The sequence below is a fragment of the Rhopalosiphum padi genome, chromosome 4 (assembly GCF_020882245.1).
Source record: "Rhopalosiphum padi isolate XX-2018 chromosome 4, ASM2088224v1, whole genome shotgun sequence".
Taxonomy (NCBI): domain Eukaryota; kingdom Metazoa; phylum Arthropoda; class Insecta; order Hemiptera; family Aphididae; genus Rhopalosiphum; species Rhopalosiphum padi.
Window position 1 is genome coordinate 39,282,258 of NC_083600.1, and position 19,692 is coordinate 39,301,949.

Sequence of the window (19,692 nt, forward strand, 5' to 3'; positions counted from 1 at the left end):
TGACTAGGAATTAAGATGAGGCAGGGTATACTACAAGCATTGTAGAAGAGTAGAAGAATAAGTGAACAAGTAAAAAGTATACTTAGTAGTTAGTACTCATCCATACTTTATGGTGTTAAATTAAAACTACACCTATTGTTGATATTATTATTGTATTCTTATTTTTTTATAATACTCAACAGTAACACATATAGTGATTAGCAGCGTATACAAATATTTATATATGCGGTTAAGATTTAACATGTTTTAATTATTGTTTTTACAATTTATAAACATATCCTATTAAAATTGGTGATGATATTTACCTACCTAGCTATACTAATACTATACAATTATATTACATTATTACGACCGGGCATGAGTAGCAGAAGGTTCCTATATACTTTAATGTTTTCATTCATTAAATTAATATCTAAAGGTTATAATCATAATAGAAATCAAAACATAACATTTATGTATTATGTTATTTAAAAATTATTTTACTTTATTATTCTGTTTCTAATGTTTCTATAATACAAGTTCAGTTTTCGGTACTTCAAAATCGATTTTAAACGTACCTACTAGTGCTACTACCTAGTCTGGAATGATTTCCAAGATGAATAATTATTATTTCAATAATTAAAAAATAAAAAAACTATTGGCGATTTCGCGTTTTGATCAACGAGGTAATCGTCTACGGTCGGCGAGAGTAGTCGGATGGGATGACTAGTGACTACTCTCGCCGACCGTGGACGGTTCCTCTTTGCTCATAACGCGAAATCGCCAATACTTTATTTAAATTTTAAATAACTCTATAATAATGTAACTCATTTGAATTAAATATCATTATACCTTATACATTACTGTTAATAGTATTATAGCTAGATTTTGTAAATATTCTTATGTTACAACGTGCAAGGGCGTATTTAGAAATGTCTTAAGGGGGGAGGACACAAACAAAAAGTTCAAATTTGCGTACATGGGGCGTAGAGTTGTAAAATATCTCATATAATAAAAATAAGTATAAAATACGATGAATGGGAGGGCACGGGCCCCATGAGCCCCTCTTTCAAATACGCCCCTGATAACGTGTTATACTTTTCTTTATACTTGAAATAAATATATAACAATTTAATTTTTTCTTAAGATTTCTTTTAATCGTATTTATTTTTTACTTATAGCGTTCGCACAAATTTTTGAAATTGTATTTGTGGTATATTTCCCACAAAAGTCAAATGGTAGGAACCATTTGGATATTTGGTACATAAAATATTAGGAAGCAAAATTCGTATATCGATTATTAGAGAAATAGGACATCAATTCTGGTAATGTCAATTTTGTAGATATCTTTATTACTTAAGAGTCGATAATCAAACAATTAGTCACATTAAATATCAACATCAAGATCGAAATCTAGATCTAGATCTTATAACAATTGATAATTGACACGTGTGTCTATATAATAATATTACATGTTACATTTATAATATATTATAATGTACCTACATTACATTAATTATAATATACAAGGGTAAACATTTAGTTGAATTTTTTTTTTTGGCGCGGACTAAATATTGTAATTTCAGTCTTCAGATGTCTTCTTCCGAAGACCCCCCTCCCCTTATGATTACATATGTTATGTAACCTATAGGTTGTAAGATAAATAAAAAAACATTATTAGCAATAATTATTTATCGACCATTTAATCATCTTAATTCGTTTTTACACTTTCGGTAATCCACCAGTTATACGGTTTTCAATTCCGCATTCATTTCTACCTCTTCGGATTTTAAACATGCCTCCCATTCCCCAAGAAGTACCCCATGTATTAGCGCATAACCAGTAATCTATTCCGTCGTCTTCGCCCCATCCCATTATTTTAATAGCGTGATCGCCTTTAAATCCACCAGTCGTATACTGATATATCCCTAAAAATATAAATATAAATTAAATATTATAAACTTAATATTATGTATACATAATTAACATGGGTGTGTGCAATAGGCACAGACAATGGTAACTGGTTAGTCGTAAATCCGATAATAGTTACTAATAGATAACTATGTGTACTAGGTACTACTGATTAAGAACTTACCTCCTTTATAGTATACAAAATCTTCATAGACTTTCATTGCAGCAACAACAGGTCCATTTTTATATATATCATTCATAATTATTTCCGGTTTTGGTTTAACAGAATACACTTTAGTAGCTATTAAATAAAAAATAAAAACCCAGCAATAATATATTGATAATTTATTACACATAATTAAAATTCAATATATTTAATATTTACCATAGTACAGATCTGATGATAATGGAATATCATAGTTAGAATTAGTACACTGATTTTTATAACATTGGGGAGTTTCTTCATTTTCCTTTGAGCAAGAGTTCGAATTTCTTGGACAAGGAAATATGCTATAAGGCTGACATCCCTAAATTAAAGCATTTTTAAAGAAATAAGTACTTAGGTAAGTAAAAAATCTTTATTAAAATTACATATGACACTAACCTCATTAGAATTGTATTCACCTCCTGTGCATAACCCGTTTTTCTTTATGTACTTCCATGCTTTTTCTGGGTGCCCGCCGTTACATCCGTCACCACATTTACCATTGCAACACGAATTTATATACTCGCCAGATAAGACAGTATTAACATTCTTGTTCGAGGTGATACATAGACGATCACTAAATGCAGAAGCGGTTGATAGGGCCTATTGCATAAGTATATAATATGTTATGTACTTACATAAATTATAAATATTTATTGTGCGATGGCTGATTGAACTTTTTTATAGTCATTAGAAAGCAAATCATAAAATGTAATAAAACCCCTCACCCAACAAGATCCGCAATTTGATTGGTCTCTGATTGAAACAACCGATTTACATTCAGACCATGTTTGTGTGACATCATAACTATCCGGCAAAGGTTCAGAATCAATGGATAAATCGTATGTAAGAAGAGTGTCTTTTTCACTTAGTTTATTCCATGGTAGAACTCCCATGAGATGTGAAACGTTAGTCAAAAAACTTGGATGGAAATTTATTCCGGCCTTAAATAAAATATTAAAATCAATACATAATATAAATGTAATATGTATAATGTCATCATAAGGTAGTATACCTACTTTTGTGCAATATGCATAAATCTAAAATTTTGTAATACAAGCTCGTTTTACCCTGGAAGTTTTGTAGAACCCTATTACAGACAGATGTAAGTTACGTACTCGAATATTTTTAACTGGTTATAAGTGACACTAAAATTATTTAACTATATAGTTACAAGATATAATATACTTTGGAAATTTGTATAACTAGTTATAATCTAGTTATAGTTACAATTAGGTAGTAGGTATTTAATTATAATATACTAAATTATTTATGATAATTTTTTTCAAGAATCTAATGACACTACCATATAGCCCTGTAGATATAGGTAAACAGTTAGTAGCTACCTATTCTGCTGTGCTAAGCGAAAACAGGATAACTCTATTTTTCGTAAAAATGAGATTTTTGTTCCTATAGGTAAAATTAGTGGTTTTACACCGATTTTTGATGTAAAAATATAAAAATAAGCCATTTTAAAATGAAATTTAAAATAAGAAAATATGCGGTAAGTACATTAAATTTGATGTTTTCTAAGCAAAAACTCGGTATATCACATGAAAAAGAATGGAGTTACTGTTTTGGATTATGTTCATTCGTTAAAAAAAAGATATGTACGTGACATAAACTTTAGTCACATTTTATAAATTAAAACAATGATTATTTGATATATTATTTTGTAATTTACTAAACTGTTATTGTTAAGAATATGCCGAATATGATCTCGACATGGCCATCAATGTATTTATCTTTATTATTTATTAACATGATAATACGATCAAACGCTTAATTTAAAAATGTTAAATATTATAGTAATGTAATACAACTACAGTTGGTCTTGCTGTAAGTCGTTTATCATTATTCATTATAATTCATTAATTTATAACTTATATTTTTTAAACCTTCATCACACGTGCTAGGTAAAAACTATAGACTATATCGATCCAATAATGTTGTATGATCATAGACTTAGATAAATAAGGTATGTCCAAAAAAGTCTAAGCAATAACCAGGTAAGTCCATTATTATATGGAGTTATTAATTTTTCGCTTAGTACTCCGATATTGATTTTATGATAAGTCCATTTTCTCCTTAAAAAACTTAATAAAGTTGAAATAAAAAGTGTTCAACCAATTCTAAATGTAAAATTAGATATATCAACACAAGGTTTGATCAACTTATTGTATAAACACTATTTTTAGACTTGATTTAGTGTTAAAAACGTTATTTGGCATTTCTTAACAATCATGTTGACTAGAGTTATCCTATTTGCGATTAGCACGGCAGTATTTTGTTTGTATAAGTGGTTAATGAGAAATATGTTTAAGTAAGATACCTATAACTATAATTTAAAAGTATCAACATCAATGCTTATTAAAAAATTGATTATAAAATATAAAAAAAATGTAAAAGTATTAACTAATATGTACGTAGGTTAAAGCATATTACATATAGGTCAAAAAAATATATGAAAAACAAATGGCAGCTTACTATAATAGGTAAGTTATAAACTTATAAGTTTATTATGTTGGCATGAAAATGAAATAAGGACATGTCACTTACACGTTACACGTACAGGTAGTATGCTTGTCGCTTAAACAGCAATATTTTAAATATTTGTTTATTATAAAATAAACTAATGCATTTACTAACACTAATAATATACCTACTAATAGTTATCTTTTTAATATAACTAATATAAAAAGCGAATACTAAAGATAAAGAATCTACTTATAGTTTAGTATATTAAATAACACTTAGGTATGATCAAATGGTTCTATTCAAACTTTATATCAATATTTTTCAAAAAAACCATCAATTTTTATAACTTAAATTATTTATAAAAAACTATTTTAAAATTATAATATAAACGTCAAATTATTATTTAAATGTAACTATATAAGTATGAAAATATATATTTTTAGTACAGTTATAAAAAATGTAACGTTTTCCAGTTAAAAGTGACTTAAAAATTAACTTAGCTAGGTAACTGATTATTATAATTTACACGTTAAAAGTAACAAAAAAATTAACGTAGCTAACTGATTATTATAATTTACAAGTTAAAAAATAAAAATGTAACTTGGTTAACTAGGTACATAACTTTGATAAATGCTACTGATTAGATACTGCTCAACTCTGCCTATAAAGATTATTAAATGGTTTTCAAAGTCCAAACTTGTTTATTTTTAAATTCGATTACCTAAGTAGATAACAAAGACAATAATTTACAGAAAGTATTTAGACTGTTATATATTTTAATATTTATCAAATTATATTGATTAAACCCGTATGTATATTTAGTTTATTTAGACGTTGAATTTAACTTGTGCAAAAACCTTTTCTTGGGATTAATGGAATAAGGACCGAAAAATTAAATTTAAAGAGCATATTTATATGTACATAATTTTACTAAAGACATTGCGGAAAACCATTTTTAAGTTAGTTCAAATATGTCTTACCTTCCATGAGTGATTTGGAATGCTATTCACTAGTTGTATGATATGATTGAGTTTAAATAAAGGTGTACAGCTAATAATATTAAAATATAAAATAAAACCTACAATAACCTGCTTGTAACCAATAAACATTGTAAAGAAGTGATTATTTCAATTTGTGTACAAAATTCAACTATCAAGTATAAAATGACCGAATTTCATTACGAAAGGTATATATGAATTGATATATCTGCACTGAGTATACACTCGATGATGTTATGACTTTTTCATTATGATAATATAAATAATATTATGCACTTGGCCGTTGGATAAGAAACTACCTGTAGGAAATATTTTATAATTTGTTGAAAGATAATGTTAATATTTTATTTTAACTATTTATTGATCGTCAAGTAATTGAAATAAGTGCTTTAGTATTTGTTTATGTAATTCACAATAATTAAAAGATATAATACATAATGCGTAATTAATTAGATAAAAATATAGTACTGTTTTAAAAATAATAACTTTTCTAAGTTATTGACATTAGTCAGTATTTATTCTGCTGAAGTCATTGAATATAATGAATCATTAAGTTGATACGGCTACAGCGGTTGCAAGTTGGACTCGATCGGCGATGAGCCGTGTCAAGGTATATACAAATAGATAGAAATTCTTCAACATAAATAATAAATAAGTACTTGGTGATGTTTTGTCTTCGTATAATAAAATTATAATCATGTATCTATAATCAAATGTATAGTGTATATTGTACATAATATCTAAAAAAAAAAGTGAAACAAAAAAATTTAAATGGAATTGTCTTGTAGATTTTAATCAAAAACATCTTTAGCATTTTTTTCAGAATTCACAAGTAATTATAATACTTTTTGGAATTTTTTTTCGTTAGAATGACCTCTTATTTATAAAATATTAAAATAAATAATCCAGCGGATTTATTATATTATATTTTACATTTTTAACATCAACTGTGCTATTCGATTATTTAACATTAAGATTTGAGTCAAGGATTTACAATGTTTATGTCTACATAGATCCTTCATTAGTTCATTTTTTTTAGTTTAACCATAAGGTTTACTTAAAATTAGTATAGTTTGAAAATAATTTTAAATAAACTTAACTTTTATTAGTAACTTTATTTTTCTATTTCTTTTATTGTAAAAAAAACAGTAGTCCAATTTATGAATTGAAAATCGATACTCATTTGTTGAATATGAATATCGTGGTCCATGGTCCATTGGCATGCTATATTAATAATGTGCAAAAGAAATATTTATTAATGGCTGAGAAAACACTGTAGTAGTGTAGTTATGTAAGTACTTCCTGTAGTCCTGTAAATACTAAATGTGTCGTCTCGGTTGACTCCGAAGTAGAAACAAAAATCGTATTTTACAGCGCTATCTAGTGTCAAAATTAATATTCAATTTAAATGTTTTTTTTAAATGTATTTAAATGTTCAAAATAAAACTGTAACATTTTTAAGTTATATTATTAATAATAATATATTATTTATGTCGTGACATTGCAATATCTTAGTATAATTTATTATACTAGTAAATTTTACTAATTTTACTTTAAAGAATATCTAAAAATAAAATAATAAAAAAATCAAAAAAATATATTTATGATAAAATTTAATAATGGCTCAGAATTATGTATAATAGTCTGATAGCGTTGCTTCATTTTATAATTGACTGACGAACAAAAGTAATTTACTCTTCTATATAACAATATATAATATATCATAAGAAGATTGTAGGTATCACTTCATATAACTTGATATATCATAAAAGCCATGACTAAATAGATGTAATAATCTAATATTCTAATTAGTCAATCTATTTAAACATTTAGTCATGATAAAAAGATAAAAAGTTATGGTTGAAAAAATTAAAAAATATAATTTTTAAATTTAGTATGTATAATTTTATAGTATATTCCATATAATATGACTCATTGTTTAACGTATGTTGTATATTTAAATATATTTAAGTATATTTGAATATAATATATTACCTACCTCATTTATAGCTACTCTGACATAATGTAACAGGTAGTACTGTAGTAGGTATTCAGTACAAGGTGCAAGTATAATAGAACATAAAATTATTTGTTTATTTAGATGATAATAAACTAATAATGACCTGAAGAGCAAAAAATACAGAATTTATTAGATACAATATTACAAATTGAGATGTACCTACATCAAAGAACATAATATTATTATAGTTCTAAAGAAAAAAATAGTATACCATATGATCCAAGTATAGACCACGGACTAATATACACTGTAGATATAAAATATAATAGATAAAAAATATTAATAAATAACATATTATGTACTTAAGTTTTCAGACAAGAAAAAAACATTTGTAAATTGTAGATATATACACAGAATATAACATTATATCATAGACATATGATACATATGTTTATATTTCTGTGCATTTAGCGTTATATATAATCCACGGATATAGATACTATCTATATCCGTGATATAATCTAAGACCGTGTATATAATCATAAAGATTAGAGATATTTCTAATTTCGAGCGGTGCATTGATAAGAAATATAATTTTTTTATTGAGATTGATAAACCTTATCACTCAGTCAATAAGTAATTATTTTGTACTTTAGTATTTTGCCCATAATCTGAATAATATCGTCAAGACGTCGACCTTGTGGCCTTGTTCCCTATCCCGGAGGACACTTCAAGTTCATAATTATTATTATAACAAATAAATATTATTATTGACCAGTGACAATTATTACTCTACTCACCAATAATAACTGGCCACTGGCACAGTAATCAATTAAATACACCGTTATATAGTTAGGTAATATCGTTGGAGAACGTCCTTATTTCCTAAATCATGTCTGTCGTCTACAAAGCCGTAATTTCAACAGTTGACAAAGTTGTACCGCGAGGCTTGAGGCCACTATGGGAACATCCGGCTGGTAACTTATATATTTTTTTACTATAATCAACCTATTCAGTCTAAATTCGCATAAGAAATGTTATGACATAATCACTAGTCACTATGTTTTATTTTTGCAGGTCCAAAGACTATTTTCTTTTGGGCACCTGCATTTAAATGGGTAATAATGATTAGTGGTTTTTTAATTTAATCATTTTAATTGTAATAATATGCATTTCTAGGGTTTAGTTATTGCTGGCATTGGAGATATTACCCGTCCAGCAGAAAAAATTAGTATATCTCAATGCTCAGCATTAGCTGCTACTGGTGTTGTGTGGTCACGATATTCGCTCGTCATCATACCAAAAAACTGGAGTTTATTTAGCGTTAATGTTTTTGTGGGTGCTACAAATATATATCACTTGGTCAGAGCTTTCATGTAAGTTTTAAATATACATATAATAATGTCTATAATAACTATAACTTGTTATTTTTAATGGATATTAAATGTTCTTTTTTGTAAGCTATTAAACAATTCTTAGTCCAAGTTTTCACTTATTACAATAATATTAACATATGTATTATTATTTGAAAATGAAAGAATTTAAATATTTTTATAAATTTATATTTATTTATTATATCTTCTAAAATAAATTACAATTATTTAAATTATTGTCTAATGCATTTTAGTGCATTAAACGACTTAGTTGAATAGTTGTAGGAATTATTTACATACCAATATTATAATTAATGTTTCAGATACCAGCAAGAACAAAAGAAAGCATTGGAAAATGGCAGTAAAAGTGATAGTTGATTTAATGTGTATTTTATACATAACTCAATGATAAAATAATTTTACTATGTTTTTGTTGTATACAATTAATTAAAAAATATTGAATTTCTATAATGATAAATTATTTGTGTAGTTGAAATAATAATATAAACATTATCATAATGGAAAGAAAAACAAACTCAAATGTTGACTTAGATAAATAAAATATTTCTATCTAGTTCAGTAACCTCTTCTAAAGCTTGCATCACCATTATTTCTTCTAAAACCTCGTCCTATAAATAAATAAATAAAAAGTTTTCTTAGATTATTATTTCTTAAAATTAATTTAAAAACGAGCTTAATTTTAATAGTGTTGTTTTATGTATAATGTTATAATGTATTATATTATACTTGATTAATCATTAATGCTCAATTAGTAAAAAATATACCAGACATAAATAGTTATAAAATATTTTTATTGGTATGGAATTATGAGTAGTATGTTTAGTGTCTACTAGTTATTAGTAGTATTATATTTTAAATTTAAAAATAAAAATAATATTAATGAGTATTTTATTGTATCTGGTTTACATGTGGGTTTAATGATTAACAGTGGTCAGTACCGTTAGTGGTTAAAAGTTCTGAATAAAAAACACTTCTAGAGGTGAATGGAGTATAAATATATAAAAAAAATTTAATTAAATACATGATTAAACATATCATAAAACCTAACTAAAATTATCAACGAAAATCTTAAAATGTTAAATACCTCTTACAAAACGACCACCTCTTTGGTTATAACCACCACCAAATGAGGAAGAACTTCCACGGTAACCTCTTCCTTGATTATAACCTCCTCTACCGCCTCTTTGAAAATTATTATAACTTGAATAGGAACTATCTTTATGTTGAACTTTACCATATGAAGTATCACAACTTTCATTAGATATTTGGTTAAACTGTCTTTTGTAATTTGGTCTATCACTATATGTAAAAAAAATATGAATATATTTTATTTAATTAATAAATTTAAAATGTTTATACTTACCCTTGATCAAACGATATTGGCGAAAGATTGTATCTACCACAGTTAAAATTACATAGTTCTTTTAGAATATTTATAAGCCTAATATCTGTTTCACTTAACGTTGTAATTGATTCAGGATTTTCAGATACATGTACAATTATACTTTCAATAGCTGGTCTTAAAGCTACAATAGCAGAAGCAGCCTTAACATCCATTTTTAAAGTTATCCTATAAAGTACAAAATAATTCATAGCTTTATTAAATAATATTATACTTTAAATTCATTATATTGAACATTATATTTTTCTCAGAGAAATTTATATCAAAATTTTTTTTTCTTTATTTATTTAATTTCCTTTTTTAGTTGACCACCATCCACCATAACATACCAATTATCTAATTGGACAAATTCTTTTGTATATTCAATTTTGCGAGCACCAAACAATAGAAGATGAATAGGAGTTACCATGGTCATTTGCTTGCAAGATACGGCTCTTGTACGTACCTGAAGTAGAAAAAAATGATTTTATACATATTCTATATTTTTCTACATAAATTATTATTTACATCCCTTAAATTCATTAAAAGTAAGCCATAACATAATTTCAATAGCTAAAAGACACATACTATTAACAATAGTGAGATGAATTATATTTTATTTATTTATTTATTTATTTATTTATTATATTAAACGCCAAACAACAATTGAAAAATATACATACATATAAATTATTATTACATTATATAATAAAATATATGTGAGTAACACAAAGTAGAATAAATAGATTATTAAAAATGATACTTAAGATTAAGCTATAGTTAAAACATAATGGTATGATACCATGTAGTTAAAGTGTGTTAACAAAAAGAAAAGAATGATGTTTAGTGGATTCCCAAGTTTCTTATTTAAGTAACACAAACGAGCAGCTATTTATTATACTATATTATTATTTATTTTAGGTAATTGAATTTTATCGAAGTTAATTTAAACTATAATATGCCATATCTTACCTTCTCTGCAAATACAAAGAACGGTGATGGGAAAGAACCTGCCATGACATTATTACAATTAACAGAAGTCTTATGAATAAGTGCAGCCTTTCCTTCTGTTGTGTAAACCTAAACATAAACAGAATACATATTAATATATTTAATTAGATTAAATATTCACATTATCATATAATTCTAATTCTAATTGATAAAGTAAATAAATTGAATGGAATAAAATTACTATAGTTTACTGTGTATAGCGATATAATATTTACAATGTAAATACATTTGAAAAATAAAAACTTTACATTTATTATTTATTACAATGACGTCAAAAGTCACCAATAATAAATATAAGAACACAAAATATTTTATTCTTAATTTTAAATCCAATTAAATTTACACTTAAATTCAATTCTAAATCAGAAAACACCAGATATGTACAGTTTTAAAAACACAATCATTAATATAAAATAATACTGGAAGAGGTGCAATGTTAAAATGAAAAACAGTCACTGTCTGGGGGCTTCTAAAAAGAAATTGGCAAATTCAACAAACTCAATAAAAATAATAAAAAGTTTTTTTTCAGAAGTTTCAATTCTAAAACTTAAACAATTTCTATATTGATAAATAATATTATTTTAATGATTAAATTTTTGTTTAAATATATAAAAATTAACCTTTCGTTTTTCTTTATGATAACACACATTAGGATAGAATCCCATTGTTAAAATGGCAGATACTACATCTAATATTGGATCGTCGTACATTCCAGTTTTTCCAAAATCAAATCTCTGCCTTTCAAAACATATTTCAGGGAATCCAATCTTGATAAATAGATCTTTTAATTGTTCCTGGCGGTTGAATAAAGTTTAAATTATAAATGTACAAATATTGTTTTAAATATATTAAATAACTTGAAATAGTATAAATAGGTACCGCAACATCAGCTGTTGTAGTCAATGATGGTTGTGATAACATTTTACGTTCACAGTATTCAGTTGTATCAATATTACGATAAATTAAAGATTGCCATTGATGGAAAGCATTCAGTACAGTCAAATGATCAGAACAACGGTTACCAGAAAAAGCACGCTGTGCAGGTGTCATTCTATGATCTATAAACATAAATATTTATGAGAATATATAGATTTGTAACAAATTACTCAACATATATAAAATTAATTACCAAACACAAATATATCTGTCATATTTGAACAAATAGCAGCTATAATAGCTAAAGCATCACCTAGCATTAAGATATTTCCTAGCACCATCATGCGACCAATCTGTGGTTCAATTGGTAATTTTGCTAAAATACGACCAAGTGGAGTCAACTCTTCATTTATTCCAAGACACTTCATCTCTAAAAATTTTAAACATAATAAATAAATATAAATATAACTATAATAAATTACTCAGAAAAATTTATGTAATAAAAAGTTTTTTACATAAGTTTTTAAGTAATCAATAAATAAAAACATAAATTATGATATTTTAAGTAATTCAAATTGCTGCTTACTATGATATTCAAATAAAATACAGTTCCTCATTATAATTTGTTATGTGCCATTTTGTCATATGCGCTCTAATCAGCAACATTGCAACTCCGATATACGCTCTACCATTTGATTGCACTCTACCATGTTTTATCATTGCCACTCAACAACTATATTTAGATTTTAAACAATAAATTCTTGTAAAAGATGATATAGATTATAGATAGAAATAGTTTTAATGACGAACAAAAATTCTTATAAATAAGTAATATTTTATAATAATTTGTCATCATCTCGACATCAATTTCATTATCATTAATAATCATATATATAAAAAATAATTAGAAAAAATAAAATAAATAAATATTAAAATACTTTTACCATGTCTCTCAGAAATATGTTAAATGTGTTGATAATAAAGATATAAATTGGGTAGTAGAGCGCATGTGACAAGATAGCCTTTGTTATATTTGCAATCTAAATCGAAGAACTACATTATTCAACCCAATGTAGATCTTCATAGTTTATTTAAAGTATATTTTAGAAACATAATTAATCAGTAAAACCAAATTATTTGTTTTATTGATTAATTTAGTTTGCATTTAAGAACCAATAATTTTCTTTTTATTTATTTGAACATCACAGTAGCAGCATTTTACCTTTAAGCATCACTTGGGCTTCAATAACAGCGTCAATAGGAGGAGGTTCAATAGCCTTACTAAGAAATTGTCCAATATCTCCAAGTCTTAACAACTTAATAGATAAAGCTATTTCATGTAAAGGTGTACGGAAAATTTCTGGTGTTATATGATCATCCATTTTATCATAACGAGCCTTTAAAATTTAGTATTTAAAATAAAAAATTAAACCATAATAAGTACCAGAATTTGTATATTATTAAATTAATCAAATTAATGAGTATGTAATTAAAATTTATTTAAATCCCCCCATTACAGAAATGTTTAACAATTATAGTTTTTTATGACTAGATTTATAAAAATGTTTATATGTCATGATATAATTTTATTTTATTTTAAATTGTATTCAATTATTATAATTCTTGTTTGGGACATATTAAAATTAGTTATTTTCTTTTTAATAACCTTTGATTACCTTTGAGCATAAGTGAAAACAAAAACCATCTTTAACACGACCTGCTCGACCTTTTCTTTGTTGCATGTTTGTCTTAGATGCCCAAACTGTAGCATAATGAGTCATATTATTATGTGTAGTAAATAATTTTATCTTAGCTTTGCCATAATTAATAACAAATACTACATCATTAATAGTTATTGATGTTTCAGCTATATTTGTAGATAGAATCACCTGGAAAATATCAGAAATTTTAAAAAGAATTTGATTATTTACAACTAGTTTAAATATTGACTTTCCAATATTTTAATTTTCTATATTATTATTTATTTCTAAAATAAAACTAAATCAGTTTTAAAATTAAACTATATAACTATCTTTAGAGTTTCAATATACACATGTATCACAATTTTGAATATTGTATCCTACTGTCATGAGAAAATGTTTTGGTAACTAAATGTACCTAAATTAAAATTCTATAGTATATTATAAAATTTTGTCTTTTACTTAACATTTCTAATGAAATAAGATATTGTTTTGATAAATTATAAAATAATCAAATAAATTACTTCTGGGTTGACTGATAAAATGTATTTTTAAATTATTTTACCAGCTTGGCAACAATAATTGTTGACAAATACAATCATATGTGTATTATATTCCCATTCCTTCTCATATTTTTATTATCACTAATAGCTATTTGTTAATTAATAATTTTTTCAAGTTACTCATTCCAATTTAGAACATTAAATTAGATTTCAAAAATCATACAAAAATATATTAGGCTAGGTTAGCATCCCTTAGTGTTTTACTTTATTTTAAATGCTCTTATCAATTTAATAGTGCTTCAACATACTAACTACTATACTAGCGCCGGCGAGAGAACGCTTTTGGGCGGTGACCAAAATTCGTCCGATCTCGCGCATTCCCACCACTTAACCTTCCCGAACGCTGGCCGCCGTCAACGCCTAGGTGGTAGAGTGGGAGAAATGTGGGTACGAAACCGCGGAGCTCCGTCATTTGGATGCCCCAACGAAAAGCGTTCTCTCGCCGGCGCGAGTATAACAATAAATTGCATTTATAATAATGAAAAATTAAATTTTATACAACAATAATCAATTACTAGAATTTAAATCTTTTCAAGAACAGTACTATATTCCAGATTAATTTTAAATATTATAGTTGAAATTAATATGTTAAGAAACCAGTCATAATACAATTAAAATATAAACATTTTAAACATTTTTTTTTTTTTACCTTACGTACTCCAGATGGTACAGGTTCAAAGACTCTACGCTGATCTGCACAAGGAAGCTGTGAATGCAGTGGCAATATACAAAATTTTGAAGACACTAAACAAGAAAAAATTAAGTATTTTATATCGAGAGTAAATAATTTCACATACCAAAAGATTGTTGCTGAGTTAAATATTTTTGCAGCGCAAAAATTAAATTCCAACCGGGTAAAAATATTAGAACTGCTCCAGGTGTATTCATCTCTACTTCAATATATTTTAATAATGCCTAAAATATGTTTTATATTAACTATTATTATTATAACTATTGTTAACTAATCAAAACTAAGAATCAAAATTACTTCAATAATTTCAAAATCAACATCTTTTTCACTAATCATTGCCACTTTAGATCTAATATCAGGAGGATAGTCATCAGATACAAGTAAATTACAATTTTCCTCATGATCTTGTGCAGCAATGACAGATTCTTCATCTTTATCTTTATTCTTGCGTTTTCTGATATCTGGAGTTGGCTGATAGTTTAACATTTGAACAATATCTTCAAGAAAATATTCTGAAAATGAAATAGATATAAACATAATGAATATCATAAATTCATAAATAACTAATAAGTGATTTACCGTTCACGGGATAGCATCTCCCTTCTACATCAATGACTGGACAACAATTAAAGTATTTAGAAAACATATCAGTATTTATAGTAGCGGACATAAAAATAACTCTTAGGTCAGGATAGTTATATATCATATCTCTGAGTACAACCATAAGGAAGTCGCTATTTACATCACGCTCATGTATTTCATCAACAATTATATGTGATATGCCACGCATGCCATTTTCCAATTTACGCAATAATACACCTAAACAATTTTTATTAAATTATAGTTAATTACAATTGAATATAAAAATGTATACAAAAAAAGAATATATTTACCAACTGTACAGAACAAAATTGCTCCATAAGGTCTCGGAAATATGCTGTCAAACCTAACACTATAACCAACACTTAAACCTATATCTTCTTTTCTTTCAAAAGCCACTCTATCAGCAACAGAAATGGCTGATATTTTTCTAGGTTGTGTACAGATTATATTGCAGTTTGCCCCTTGGTTATTTTTCAGGTATTCATCCAGTATAAATTGACAAACCTAAAATATCAAATTATGTATAATGTAGCCTGTAGATAATATTACATAGAGTTAAATACATGAAAACAAAAAATGTTCAAGCAAAAATCAAACTAACCTGAGTAGTTTTACCACAACCAGTACTCCCTTGAATAATAACTATTGAGTTTTTACTTATTAAATCTAATATATCATTTTTCTTAAAAAATACTGGAAGTTGACTACGCATTAAAATACTTTCTTTTAAATCTTTTGAGGAATTTAATTTTGAAGTATAATCTTTACTTAGTTCTTCACTTAATTGATCTAAAGTAGCCTGTAAATATCGGTATTTATTTTAACAAAATTATTAACATATTTTCCAACTAAATACTAATTCTTATAATATCTTATTACTCCATTACTATTATCATTATTTTTTGCTTACTATGTCATTATTTTATAATAAAAATTATAAAATATATATAATATATACAGAATATAAATACAAATTAATAATGCTAAGTAATAATTTTTAAAACTAAATGTTTGAAAAATATCAAACATTTTAAATTTTAACTTACAGTAGCTAAAGGACCTTCATCAATATTTATAGCCAACCAAGGATTCCAATTTGGTTGAGGTGGTGACCATGGAATAACTCCTGTTAATCTAATTGGCTTTGATTCATTAAATTCCGCAAGTACTTGATTAGAAATTAATGAAATTGTAGTTTCAGGTTCGATAACAGTATCATTCTTCAAACAATAAACATACACAAATAATAAATATAAATAGTTTTAAGCTATGTAATTTACCTTAATCACAGGTTCAATATTAAACTCTTGCAGTATATCATAAACTTTGTTTAATATCAAAGGATCAACATTAACTTCATACGGTTCTACTATGTTTAAAACCGTCTTTTTTAAAGATCCTGAGAATGGTTCAATAACACCTAAATGGTATAATTGACGAATCAAGGAAAGTGCACAACTTTTAGATGCCGATTGTTTGTTTGAACCACTTTCATGAGCAGTTATACCTAAACCAAATAATATTTTAAATAAGTTATACAAAAAAGGTTATTATATTTTTTAAGTAATAATTTACTTCTTCCAAGTTTGGCAACAAATATTGACATTTCAGCAACAAAACTTCTGAAAAATAGATATACAATATTAGTTTGTATACTAGCTTCTTAATTATTTAAAATAATACGAGAGTAGCAAAGTAGATAGCTGCTTTGATATACAATCGGTTTCAAGTGTACCACATTATTGAGTAAGTCACCTATGGTTAATGTATTAAATTTGAATTCAATGATAAACCATTGTATACAAATACAATGAATAACTATTTTGAGTAGAGACGGTCTAATTTTTTGATTACCAAGCAACTATTTTGATAATAAAGTAAAAATTGTAGTAATAGTTTGTATTCTTTTCCCGATTATTCAAAAAAATACTAAAAAATTCAGTTAGAAAAAAAAAGTTAACACACCAAAGTACAAACAAATTAATAATCAAAACAGTTTTCTTACCAGTGATTTAACGTGTGAAAAGAAAACAATTATTTTTAAATAAATACATTTCTCTGCTCAGAATCTAAATTAAGAAATTTGAGAAAAAAAACACGAATTCTTTTGAAAATGTGCATTCAGAGAATTGAATTGTTAGCATACATATATTTAATATTATCTAAGTTTTGTAGAGCAACTGTATTATATTATTTTTTCTTGTATATACAAAACTGTCTTAAAATAATATAATGCAATGTTAACCATTACCTAGTCCCAAATTAAAGAGTCACGTTAATTAATAATTACCATTTATTTTATACAACAAAAATGTGTTTTTTATTTTTTTCTTAAGAACATTCATTACTATTAGCCAAAATCTTTTAACTAAATTAAAGAATAAATATTTTTATTTATATAAACATTAAACCATATTAATATAAATTATAGGAGATATATAATAATAGTATATTACTTACTTTCCCATGAAACTATATTTGTAATCAATGTTTTTTAATTTATTAGACTGAATAAATTGATTTAAACGTGATTTAGCATTATCAATTGTCCAATTACCATGTACAGCAGCATTTACATCTAAATTTTCTGCCTATTAATATAATTAAAAAATATTAACAAATAGTTATAATTAAAAGTATAAAGGATTTTACCTCTTCAACTTTATTTTCATCATTTAAAAAATCTTTAAACTTAAAATCTGTTTTGCCAATTGGTCGATAAGCCTCACCGAGCATGTTAGGAGTTTGGCCTTGTTGGTACACAGATTTTGGTGGCATATTATTCATTAATCTTTGGGATGAATTAACCATTGAATCGTTTGAAGCAGGTCCAGCAATAAAGTTCTAATAAAGCCCATATTTAAGTATAACAACAATACATTTTACAAGTAATATTAATTAACTTACAGATGGTAAAGAATCAGTAGATACTAATCCTTGCCGTGTCAAGTATAAGAGATAGTCTTTTGATGCATTTCCTTGAGCATCTTTTTTATTAGTTGAATTTCCTACACCTACATAATTATGTCCACTTATAGTGACTTCACATATAAACCGTAGATTAAACTTTGTACCTAGAAAACAATATTTAATGTTTTTAAATTTGTTAATTAATTTTTGGTTATCAGTTTATCACACTCAAGTCAAATAACAAAAAGGAATGTTATAAAAATCATCTCACCCATATACAAAAATGATTGCGAAATATTATGTGTTTATATTTTACACAAAATAGCAAATAGAAAAATCATAACATTCATTTTATTAGATTGAACACTTTTTATGTATTCAAATTATTAACGAAAATTACACATAAAATGTTAAAAAAATTAATAAACTTTACCCGCTTGTTTTGTTTCAAACTGTGGTTCCAAACTATTTTTAGCACACCATTCATGTAGAAAAGCTTTTGGATTAGCCATTATTTGTTACTTGCAGAAGACGGATATCCTTTTAGATAATTGTGCCTTATAACTATAAAATAACTAATACCTAACAAATAACAAATGAAGATTTCGGATGATTATATTATATGCATAATGCATTGATTAAATACTTAACATATTTGTAATTATCATCAATGTTATATTATTATGTTAATAAACAAAATTATTAAATTTTTTATCGTGTTATTATTTTGTTGCCATAGTACGATGATAGTGAATAGTGATAACACTGATAACTGTTAATTATTGTTTATACATATTTATTATTTAATAAAAAATCTTTATTATCTATGTGATTATACCTATCACGGTGTTCGAAAAAAGTCAATGCACAGATAATGTTTTTAGTGTTCTTAAAGAATATATCCACCTTTGTTCTTACCTTTATAACTTCAATAATAACTTAATTTACCCTGATATTAAATTTAAATATCGATGAATTATGATTAAATCAATAAATTCATTATATCGTTTCTACTAAACGTCTGAACGTACA

At 25.7% G+C, this 19,692-nt stretch overlaps 3 protein-coding genes across 4 annotated transcripts; 1 reads left to right on the forward strand and 2 right to left on the reverse strand.

Moving 5' to 3' along the window:
- Positions 1–1,653: 1,653 nt before the first annotated feature.
- On the reverse strand, positions 1,654–5,827 carry LOC132930460 (cathepsin B-like cysteine proteinase 4). 2 transcript variants are annotated; one of them, XM_060996344.1, is made up of 7 exons: positions 5,554–5,672; positions 3,115–3,185; positions 2,824–3,039; positions 2,495–2,698; positions 2,276–2,417; positions 2,075–2,191; positions 1,654–1,907 (listed from the first exon to the last, which is right to left on the reverse strand). In XM_060996344.1, exons 3-7 carry the CDS (start codon positions 2,989–2,991, stop codon positions 1,702–1,704), a joined length of 837 nt encoding a protein of 278 aa, XP_060852327.1. In that variant the 5' UTR covers positions 2,992–3,039; positions 3,115–3,185; positions 5,554–5,672; the 3' UTR covers positions 1,654–1,701. The 2 variants fall into 2 exon arrangements, with proteins under 2 accessions (XP_060852327.1, XP_060852325.1); XM_060996342.1 differs by lacking the exon at positions 3,115–3,185 and having other exon boundaries at positions 5,554–5,827.
- Positions 5,828–8,204: 2,377 nt separating this feature from the next.
- On the forward strand, positions 8,205–9,487 carry LOC132929193 (mitochondrial pyruvate carrier 2-like). The gene is made up of 4 exons (XM_060994366.1): positions 8,205–8,508; positions 8,609–8,649; positions 8,711–8,907; positions 9,228–9,487. Exons 1-4 carry the CDS (start codon positions 8,424–8,426, stop codon positions 9,280–9,282), a joined length of 378 nt encoding a protein of 125 aa, XP_060850349.1. The 5' UTR covers positions 8,205–8,423; the 3' UTR covers positions 9,283–9,487.
- LOC132929192 (ATP-dependent RNA helicase A protein) lies at positions 9,261–19,394 on the reverse strand. The gene is made up of 23 exons (XM_060994365.1): positions 19,094–19,394; positions 18,658–18,824; positions 18,403–18,594; positions 18,211–18,341; positions 17,326–17,372; positions 17,031–17,257; positions 16,797–16,970; positions 16,352–16,549; positions 16,041–16,254; positions 15,727–15,966; positions 15,445–15,659; positions 15,254–15,371; positions 15,106–15,200; positions 13,870–14,082; positions 13,416–13,590; positions 12,447–12,623; positions 12,197–12,375; positions 11,938–12,111; positions 11,279–11,386; positions 10,657–10,772; positions 10,289–10,495; positions 10,010–10,224; positions 9,261–9,533 (listed from the first exon to the last, which is right to left on the reverse strand). The coding sequence occupies exons 1-23, from the start codon at positions 19,170–19,172 to the stop codon at positions 9,481–9,483; spliced, it is 3,714 nt and encodes a 1,237-aa protein (XP_060850348.1). The 5' UTR covers positions 19,173–19,394; the 3' UTR covers positions 9,261–9,480.
- Positions 19,395–19,692: the final 298 nt, after the last annotated feature.

Excerpts from the sequence above, each read along its gene's own strand:
- LOC132929193 (XM_060994366.1), top strand. The coding sequence starts at position 8,424 with ATGTCTGTCGTCTACAAAGCCGTAATTTCAACAGTTGACAAAGTTGTA. Across the intron at positions 8,509-8,608 it reads ACTATGGGAACATCCGGCTG|GTCCAAAGACTATTTTCTTT; the intron begins GTAACTTATATA and ends TTATTTTTGCAG. Across the intron at positions 8,908-9,227 it reads CACTTGGTCAGAGCTTTCAT|ATACCAGCAAGAACAAAAGA; the intron begins GTAAGTTTTAAA and ends TTAATGTTTCAG.
- LOC132929192 (XM_060994365.1), bottom strand. The coding sequence starts at position 19,172 with ATGGCTAATCCAAAAGCTTTTCTACATGAATGGTGTGCTAAAAATAGT. Across the intron at positions 12,624-13,415 it reads AGCCCAAGTGATGCTTAAAG|AGATGAAGTGTCTTGGAATA; the intron begins GTAAAATGCTGC and ends TAAAATTTTTAG. Across the intron at positions 9,534-10,009 it reads AGGTGGTCGTTTTGTAAGAG|GACGAGGTTTTAGAAGAAAT; the intron begins GTATTTAACATT and ends ATTTATTTATAG.
- LOC132930460 (XM_060996342.1), bottom strand. The coding sequence starts at position 5,682 with ATGTTTATTGGTTACAAGCAGGTTATTGTAGGTTTTATTTTATATTTT. Across the intron at positions 2,418-2,494 it reads GTGAATACAATTCTAATGAG|GGATGTCAGCCTTATAGCAT; the intron begins GTTAGTGTCATA and ends GCTTTAATTTAG. Across the intron at positions 1,908-2,074 it reads TTTTGTATACTATAAAGGAG|GGATATATCAGTATACGACT; the intron begins GTAAGTTCTTAA and ends TTATATTTTTAG.